Source organism: Crassostrea angulata, chromosome 4 (genome assembly GCF_025612915.1).
Source record: "Crassostrea angulata isolate pt1a10 chromosome 4, ASM2561291v2, whole genome shotgun sequence".
NCBI classification, from domain to species: Eukaryota; Metazoa; Mollusca; class Bivalvia; order Ostreida; family Ostreidae; genus Magallana; species Magallana angulata.
In genome coordinates, this window is record NC_069114.1 from 11,508,293 (window position 1) to 11,518,242 (window position 9,950).

The 9,950-nt window shown below is 35.9% G+C and overlaps 3 protein-coding genes across 4 annotated transcripts; 1 reads left to right on the forward strand and 2 right to left on the reverse strand.

The window, feature by feature from the left end:
- Positions 1-1,155: 1,155 nt before the first annotated feature.
- Positions 1,156-3,185, forward strand: LOC128180683 (uncharacterized). The gene is made up of 4 exons (XM_052848818.1): positions 1,156-1,181; positions 1,703-1,806; positions 2,034-2,218; positions 2,454-3,185. Exons 1-4 carry the CDS (start codon positions 1,156-1,158, stop codon positions 3,078-3,080), a joined length of 942 nt encoding a protein of 313 aa, XP_052704778.1. The 3' UTR covers positions 3,081-3,185.
- A 275-nt stretch (positions 3,186-3,460) lies between these two features.
- LOC128181103 (uncharacterized) lies at positions 3,461-4,954 on the reverse strand. 2 transcript variants are annotated; one of them, XM_052849373.1, is made up of 4 exons: positions 4,526-4,954; positions 4,243-4,419; positions 4,032-4,074; positions 3,461-3,926 (listed from the first exon to the last, which is right to left on the reverse strand). In XM_052849373.1, the coding sequence occupies exons 1-4, from the start codon at positions 4,892-4,894 to the stop codon at positions 3,559-3,561; spliced, it is 957 nt and encodes a 318-aa protein (XP_052705333.1). In that variant the 5' UTR covers positions 4,895-4,954; the 3' UTR covers positions 3,461-3,558. The 2 variants fall into 2 exon arrangements, with proteins under 2 accessions (XP_052705333.1, XP_052705332.1); XM_052849372.1 differs by having other exon boundaries at positions 3,461-4,074.
- A 2,565-nt stretch (positions 4,955-7,519) lies between these two features.
- LOC128181972 (uncharacterized) lies at positions 7,520-9,950 on the reverse strand. Its single transcript, XM_052850557.1, has 2 exons — positions 9,904-9,950; positions 7,520-9,795 (listed from the first exon to the last, which is right to left on the reverse strand). Exons 1-2 carry the CDS (start codon positions 9,948-9,950, stop codon positions 7,830-7,832), a joined length of 2,013 nt encoding a protein of 670 aa, XP_052706517.1. The 3' UTR covers positions 7,520-7,829.

The following is a 9,950-nucleotide window of genomic DNA, read 5'->3' on the forward strand; positions in this document are numbered from 1 at the left end:
TGTGCTGAGCTACAGAACTATAGCTTTCCAGAAATATTACCGGGATTTGCGGACCCTAGATCTATTGTATAGACTATAGTACATGCAAAGAATAAAATGAAATTTATATACACAGCTGTACGGTCAGAAAAACATGCGTTTAACTTGGATTATGTTTGTTTGGTGTTTTTAAAAACTTATTTTGAATAATTAATCTATATTTCTTGTAAGTTTACTAGAAAAGTTTAATGTAGCAAGTAAACTATGCGTGTTAAAGTGTACTGAGAAGCGATAAAATATACATGTGACTTTCCCGAATTCATTCAAATGATTTGAATAAATCTATAGCTAAATACAATAAGACAAATGAACTTTAAAACGTTGATTAATGAAACTGCCGCGACTGAATATTGTATGCTATTTTTTTCTCAAATTTTTCTTCACTTTCGTTGTGAGCAAATGGAAAAAATCCACTACAGTCGAAGATCAAATATTGACTGACTCTTCTGTTACATGACGTGCATTAATTCCAAAAGCAATACCAGTTTTTATCAAACAGGTTCTTGCAAACCACTCCGTTTTCTGTACACCTAAATGTATAACTGACTATGATGACAAAAGCAAGTGTGAGGGTCCACAAGCAAGTGCGATGATGCAACTTTTTCCCCGTGAAGAAATTGAGAAAAAATGCTGTCGAGAGGGACAATAAACATACTACATGTATGCCCAAATAGTCAGTAAAAACCTGATAAGTATTTTATCATACCAAAGCTTTATTTGTTCTCGTTACTTTGAGAAATCTACAATATCTTTAAAGCACAATAGTCCAATCCACACTTTTCAAAAGTTGTTCCCCTTTGCGGGGTCAACCCAAAGGTCAAAAGGGGAAAAACCAAAATTCCCCTTCTTTATACAATCAAATATTTGGGTGAACTGTGATGAAATCAGTTTGGATTTGATTTATTCATTCAATATGTGGTGGCAACCCACATATTTAATGAGTCATTCAAACGGAGTTTTAATGTCAAATGATATAGATACAAACATATAGAGCGTTTTCTCGTCGAACTCTAGTTTCGACTCGGGTCGCGAGAGTGCGACATAAACAGCGAGAGTTTGAGCCCGGGATTAAATCGAGTTTAACTCTCACACGATGCAGGGTTTGATAGAGTAAAGATGGCGTCACGCGGTAATAACAACATGTGAGTGTATCTTTGTTTCTTTTATTTCAAAATGGCAAAAGGATTTTGAAAGGTTTTTAATCGTTATATAGAACTTAAAAAAATATTTTTACTATTTTATAATGTATTCAAGAATGATCGGCAACGTAAGTTCGTCTCGTGACCTTATATTTAGTTATAATGAATAGGGATATCGCATAAAAAATAAAAAATGTTAATGAATATGTTGAAAACATGTTCTTGTATAAAATGCATGAAGAACAGGGCAAAAAAACAACATGTCAGTTCTATTACCGATTTAGAAGTACTCGTACATGTACATGCCGGCAGGTAGCACGTAGCATCGTTTTTGAAATGGGGGGGGGGGGGGGTTGGGGTTAGATCCATCCAAAAAATCTTGACAAGCAAAAAAACAAAAAAACAAAAAAAACCCCCAACTTCCTAAAAATCTTTGCTGCGACAAAAAAGTGGGAGTGGACAACCCCCCCCCCCCCCCCTTGTTGCTACATGCCTGACATTGTAATTTTTATATCCATTTTCAGGGTACAAAATCTTTTATCCATTTTCAGGGTACAAATAGAGATAGATGGGCAATACTGTCTGCTAGATGAGAGTCTGGCTACCGTTTTTCTTTCAGAAGATGGTGGTATGTATACAATTTTAATATCATTCCATAAATATATAATTATAGCAACATTAAGTCATTATGACTAATAGACATAGGATGATTTAAAAAATCAATATAAAAGATCAATAAAACATTTTACCAAGGCTAAAGTTCTCGAGTCAGTGGCAAACAAACAATATTTTGATTTGGATTTTGTTTAAATAATTTTTATTTCATATCAATAACATCATTTTCATATTAAACAGATCCGGAGACAAAGAGGGCCATTAGGGAGGCACTTTCAACTAGTCACAAGAATTCCACTTCCCTAGATACATCAACTTCTTCTGGAGCATCAACTTCGCGTGTATTTGAGACCATCCCTTCTTGCTCAGCGTCATCAGAATCTGCATCATCTGGCCATTCTACACCCTCCAGTTCTGACTCGCAGGTAGATTGGAATTTTGTAGAAAATCATTCCGAGAAACTCATACCGGACAAAAATCTTGACTTTTTATTAATGTCTACTTGCGCGAGTACAAAGTGCTTTTCCTCATTTTTGTCACAATCATACTCTAGATCTGAAGAAGATCTCGCATGTTCTGAAATCAGAGTATCTAATGATATCAAATTAACACTTCATGAGTTTCATATTCTACTCACTGAAAAACTTACTTTACTTACAGAACACAATGCATGTTTGGAAGGAAAGTGAAGAACGATTTTTACTTGATTTAAGGCTTCAGAGGGAGGACAAATTTTCAGGCACAAAATCTCATGATGTTCTTTGGGGAGAAATAGCAAATGAAATGAAAAAAAATGGCATACATGTTTCCAAAACACAACTGATCAATAAATGGAAGGCATTGAAAAAAAAATACAAAGAAATAAATGATGAAAATAACAAAACCGGCAATAAAAAATATTCCTGGAAGTATTTAGAGCAGTTCAGTGAGGTGTATGGCAATAAGGCCTCCACAAAGGTAGCTGTGTCCTTTGACACAGGACGCTCCAGGGATAAACTTAAAATCAATACAGAATTGGACAAGGATGAAGATGTATCAGCTGCTCCTGAAGAAGAAGAAGAAGATAAGCAGTCTACATCAAGTGACACAGGTTCCAAATCCACAACTCGTGCTAAAACTACGAAATTAAAATCAACAAAACGCAAGATATCCGAAAGCACCAAATTAATTGAGAATATCCAGGAACAAAACAGGGAACTTATGAACTCCATGAAAACACAACATGAAGACAAAATGCGACGCATTGATCGAATGCTCGAAATGTTGGAAAAGTCTTTGGACAAATAATTAACTCCACAATGTACACAATTTTAGGTTTTACTTGAAGTAAACACTTCATGGTTTTGTGCAAATTGAACTGTACTAAAATTTTGATGAACATCAAACCATTCATTTATTATTCCAGTGGAAGTGATTACTATTGTAATTCAGATATGCCAATTTTTCAAAATACTGATGTTATGGACATAAGCACTTAACTGATTTCTCAAATGAAAATACATTTAAATAGGTTCAACAAGTCAAACATGTTAGAAAGACTTGTCCTAATTCAAATTGTGTCCTGGGCCTCTTTTGTTTTTTGTTTTTGTTTAAATATACATTGTATTGTTGACATTTTTCTGTTTTGTTTTATTTGTTCTTTCACAAAAAGTGAATAAAAGATTGACAACACTTCTGAAATCTTTTAATATCTTTAATATAATTTTTGTGTGCAACATACGCTAGAAAACCATAATCATTTCAAAAACTGTTTCAAATAAAGTATTTACAATGGCATTGTATTCATTAACTGCTGTCTGAATAATGCTCCATCCCTTCCATCAACAAAAATGTTAGGGTAGGCATTAGGATGTCTATCGTCATCATTGTCTATAAACGCTTCGACGTCATCATGATGCAAAACACATAAATTGTGCAAAATGCATCCTGAAATAATCAGTGAAACTATACGAGACAGCTTTCGAACAGATATTTCTCGAAGCCTTCGAAACCTTCCTTTTAAGTGTCCATACACCCGTTCAACAATTTGTCTTGCCACAGACAGCCTTTGATTAAATCTTCGTTGCTGTGCATTAAGTCTTCCATTATCTCGGAAAGGTGTCATCAACCAATTCCTCAATGGATAGGCACTGTCTGCAATAATAAATTTTCCATGCATAACACATTGTCCATTTTCGGCTTTGTCAAACAAAGAGGAATTTCTGAGAACACGTGCATCGTGTGTGCACCCAGGCCAACCTGTGTAAGCATCTCTTATCAACATGTCACAGTCTGCAACAACCTGTATATTTTAGAGAAAAAAAACAATTTTTAAGGTCTTCATTCTACATTTATATGTAATCAGTAAAGTAAGAGTTTCGTACAGTTTAAAGTTACCTGGTTTATTGATGATAAAATAGTTTACATCATGTAAACACACAGTAAAAATATGCTTTACATGTATCAGTACCTGTAGCTGGATTGAAGGGAAGTTTTTTCGGTTAAAATAATCTTTGTCACCACCAGGAGCTGAAGATAACCGAATATGGGTTCCATCTAAACAGCCAATAATACCAGGTAATCCAGACTGGAGTTGAAATTGTCTTGATATGGCTTGTTGTGTGTTTGCATCTGGCCAGTTTATCACCTAGAATTTTACAACATGCATGAATGAAAACCTTTACTCACCAATTATAAGTATTAGGGTTGAAAATTATTTTTTTTTAAATTCTTAACCACGAATATTAACTTACGTTAACCAAGTTTTCGTTTACTGTTTCTGACACAGCCATTATAATTTCATGAACTGTCGTTGTGCCGATTGCAAATGTATTGCTAACTTCTCGTAACGTTTCCTGATTTGCCATGTACCACAGAAATACCAAAAGTTTTTTCTCGGGCAGGATAGGCTCTACACCACCGGGCCATGCATTGTCATCTGTGAGAGAATGTACAATCGAGTTCATGATCAAATAAAAAATTTCTGGGCTCACTCTGAAATGTCTGAGAAATTGCTTGCTATCAAACTGTGGCACAATGTTTTCTGAAAAGCCTTCGAGTCTTGGATTATAACGACGCCGCTCTAGGTTTAAGATAATTTGCATGATCCATGTCTGCTCCATCGCAATGAAAATAAAAATGTCTGTTTCATCCTCAATAAATAAGTCTTCGTTCAACTGTGCTTTGATAACTTCATCCATTTTGGAGAGTCTCAGTAGTCAAGGAAAGTCATTCCCGTCTAACTCTGCGTGCGCATCTCGAGTTTTGTATCCCGGGGTAAAACTCGAGCACGACGAGAAAACGCTCATAGATACAAACATAAAGATAACTAGATTCGATCTCGTTGCGAGCAACGAGTGGGTCTTCCGTCCGATTTTTGATTAAACTTATCAATTCAAAGATAATAACGTAGATCTTAGCAAAAATTAGTAAAAAATCATTTGCGGCACTCGAGGCTTGAACCCGGGTCGCCTGGGCCATGTCCACGACTCTATCGACTGAGCTACTCGGACTCTCGCTTCAGAACTTTGACGCTTAATTTCTCGAGAATGCCTTGATCGATTTTAAAACAAATTACATTTTCTGAATCAGTGAAAGGGTCACTATGAGGTGTAAAAATTTCAAAAACAAATATTAAAAAATAAAAAAGTCGAAATATTCAATTTTTGAAATTTCCTTCCGGTGACGACCGGAAGTGACGACGGATATTCTCTATACCGAGGTGCATTAGAAAATGGTAGTCCTATCATCTCTGAAAATTTCAGCTCTATATCTTTGCTCGTTTTTGAGAAACCTGACAGACAAAATTGACTTTTTAAAATCGTAAACGGACGATAACTTCGGACCGGAAGTGTATTTTTAAAAAAATAAAAAAGATTTATCAGCTTTAGATAAAAGCACGTTAATATTGAAAATTTGAGCGAAATCAACTCAGCCATCTCCGAGAAATCGTCTGCACAAAATCGGTAAGAAAAAAAAATAAGAAGAAGAAAAGTGAAAAAGAAACAATAGAATAATAGAAGGGTCTTCCGCTGAAGACGGAAGACCCTAAAAACTTCTATACTACAAAGGCTACTGTGATAAATCTATGGGTTTTCCCCAAAAGATGACGATAAAGAGACTGAACATTTGTAAAGTGTGGATTGTGAACATAACTACGATTTTCACATAATTATCCATGTGAGTAACTCACAACCAGTTGTGCTAGTACATGTATGAGTTGCTGGCTGTGGATTTTCGACAACAATAATTTCCATACATGTAATATGCCACTTTCAAACGGCGCCACCGTCTAACAGTACTTTCAGTACTTTGATTTTTTTCGAGTTTGCCATACAATTGCCATACAATTGCTCTGTTTAAGAGCGGAGTTATCTTCCTTGCGATAAAGCCTCACTTCCGTTGATTCTGGATGGATCGGTTCAAATCTTGCAACCTGTCGGTGAAAACTGTCCTAATTTACACAAATATTTACACGGGCATGGCAAGCAAATATTTAATGAAGGGATATATCGGGCTACGTTATAAAGTCACCGTTTTTACTGGGAGATGTAGTTTGATAGTTCATTTCAACAAATATTCATCGGCAGTGCCTCTAGGCTGGCAGATGAAGTTAGAAACTTCTTGTATTATATATGTAGAGAGTCTGATTTAAAAAAAATGTTTGTTTTAGCTAATTATGTGCAATGAATGTATAAATTAGATTATAAATATGTCCTTAAAGGATAATTTAAAAAAATGAATAAAGTCCAGGAGGTCTATATACTGGGAGAGGGGGGGGGGGGGGTGGAAGTGGGGGGGGGGGGGGGGGTGTCGATCCTGTCCTCAAGCACCTGTGTTTGATTAAACAGATTTTAATATCGCTGACGGAAATATGTAGGTTTTTATACATGTTTATGATTCATTGTTAAAATAAAATAAATTAAATAATCCAATAAAAGTCATTTATATCCTGTCTTGATATACTGTTAGAATCACTCATGATTTGCGATGGTATACGAATTTTATACAATAGGTTATGTGTTTTCTATCCCCAAGAATCGCAAATTATGAGAGATTCTTTTTATCATATATTTTACCAGATCTTATGTTAAACCTCAATCTGTTCTGTAAAATATATATTTGCAAGCTGCACAACACATTGACTGCAAGACATCAACAACTTGACTCATGGAAAAAAGTTCCTTAAAGATCAACAATCAAATATTTCATTTTAGATCATATCTTCATCAATTTATGAAAAAACAATAAAACCAGCATTTAAAACTTCACATTTACTTTTCTACTTATTTTTTTTACCTTTTCATTCTACGTCAATCAAGTTCATAAACCTACATAATGTCTTATGTTATAACGTCATGTGGGTTAAAAGTACCCAGTGTAATATAAAAAATTATTACATGAGTGATATATACCGTATATCGAGCTAAACATGTGATAAAAGAATAAATCGAGCATGGAAGTAAGGTTCTACTACAGCAGTTAATTTTACAATATCGATGGGCTAACTCATATGTAACAGAATTCATCACATAAAAACAAATGGTATATCAAAACAAATGGTATATCAAAACAAATGGTACATGTATATCAAAACAAATAGTATATTAAAACAAATTGAACATCAAAACAAATGAAACATCACAACAAAGCACATTTCCTGACAGTCATCAAATATTGGCTTGCAAGCATACAAGCATATTGTTGTAAATTAATCTAAATTTAACTTTACTGTTATAATACTGGTATGCCTGTTCTCCCAAGGTATTGCTAACTAAGCCAAAAAGAACCCCCAAAAAACCAGAGAGAAAGATACACTGCTAAAAGATTGACAGGTTATACTGTACTGTACTGCTTAGAAATGGTTAAAAGTTGAAAGTTATATATAATCAGATACACTGCCTAGAAATGTAACGATGGGGGATTGTCCCTGTGCAAATATTGTCTTAATTTCAACATATTGATTTTTTTTTTTCAATCTAAAGGCAGATCCTCATTATACTGGTGTTGTGTTGATTGAACTATGTCTTGTATTCTCCTCTGTGTGACAGTTTGTATTCAGTGGTATGGATACTGTGTAAACGTCTGTTGGTATGAGTATAGAGCAGCCGGGAGGTTCCCTGTGATCTGTTGACAGACCCCCAGGATCTCCCAGGAGATGTCTCTGTTATAAACATCTACATACAGTCCCTGATCAAGGTGGACTAGGACCTGTAGCTCATCTAGAGCTGCTTGTGATAACGTTGTATCAATGTGTCTGTAACACAAGAACTCTAGGAAGTGTAACAGCACAAACACTGGGATAACTAGCGCAGGTATTCTGTTCTGTAGAGCCGACTGTTGTTCTGGTATTAGTTCATTGATATAACAGATGCTGTTGTAAAGTGTGATATCCCATGCTACAGCCTGTCTTATCTTTGTAGACCAGGACTGTCCCCCTACAGCCTCAGTATACCTCTCTCTGTCTACATGACCATTATACATCAGGTATGGCTCTGCTAACTTGACCTTTGTCATCTCTATAGCAGATAAAGCTTCCCTGTATCTGAGTGTCTTGTAATAATACATGGCACTGTACAACATGTCAGAAACATACCCAAATTTAGCTGCTAATTTGAGCATGAGACAGGACAATTTGTCTGAAATATATATTTGTTTGTTGACACCTGTTTTAGGGTACATGGTTTGTAATCGAAAAGAAGTTTGCTGAAGGATGAAGGCTGTAAATTTTTGCATGGCTACAACTTGGTATTGTGTCATTGGTGAATCCATAAACTGGTCTAACGAATTAATGATTTTGGTTATTAGACACAGATACCCAGTTGTAGCTAAAACATATGAGGACTCTTTGACTAGGTCTACATCATTATCAACTTCAGACCTAAGCATACTCTCATCTGTACAAATAGAAAGTCTAGGATTGTACAGGACATCCATGATGTAGGACCTGATAGAGGAACTCTGTAACAGACAGGCCAGACCTTTCTTGTACAATTCATGTAACTGTAGGAACAATCTGTTTTGTGCTGAGCCATTGACCTTTGTCAGAAACAAGTTGTTTTGTGGGATGAAAAAGTTTGGACAGATCCCCTCATACACCCACTTAATGAGGAGTTTGAAGCAGACCCAGAAAGCGGCCAGGAGATTTTGTGGACACAAGTGAGGCAATGTGTTGTGTTGAATCGCCCAGAAAACCGTTGTCTTCATGTGATAGGAACACAATAGTTTACTTGTTTCTTCTGATTGTTGATTTAAAACTTCTTTTAAGAAAAGTTTCAACAGTCCATAAGTCAAAAACTGACAGTGGTTCATTGATGACACAAGTTTATATTCAGCTTTAGAAAAAGAAATTCTCCATTCTTCATTTCCATGGGGCCCTAATGGGTGTCCTATTGCTACAAAGTGACATCCATTTCTGACAATGTCACCAACAACTTCAGGGTCAGGCCATGAGTGACATCTGTCTATCCATGAGGAGGCAGACGGAGGCCAAAAGTCACAAACAAGACAATGAGCAGTATCATATTCTACTCCTACTCTAACACCACTACCACAGGGTCCATGCACAGTAGAATTAGATATTGCTAAAGAACAACTCAACTGTCTGTATATAGAACTAGTTATATAGACCCTATCATTCATTCTGACACATGCTGACAAGGCAATTTTGTATCTTGATGGTGTCAGTAACTGGAGTAAAGTGAATCCTGGTGGACTCTCAGAACTTTCAGAGAGAATCAAGGTTGTATTAGCTGTGTTGTAATACTCAGACTGAGACATGTCCATGATCACGCGGTGGTTGTTAAGCCAGAACATTATGTCATAATCTGATCCCTTCAGTCTGAATCCTTCTCTCATGCTTCCACTTAACATACCCAAGACCCCATTAAGAGGTATCATTCGTCTCTCCACCAACTCCTTGATGTCCCATGTTTCCCTCCTGATGGCAACCTGTTGTGAGGTACCCACCATCTCACACAGTCCTACAAACACTGTCTCCGACATGTGCTGCAGTCCCTCACATCTGTCAAATTTGATTCGTAAACATTTCTTATTCACGCTATATACAAGAAATACACTCATAATATCTACATTTTAAAAGCAAATCAAAATATTTATCTAATGCACTTACATTTCAATGGAGAACGAATCCATTTTGAAGAATGCGAAAATGTTCAT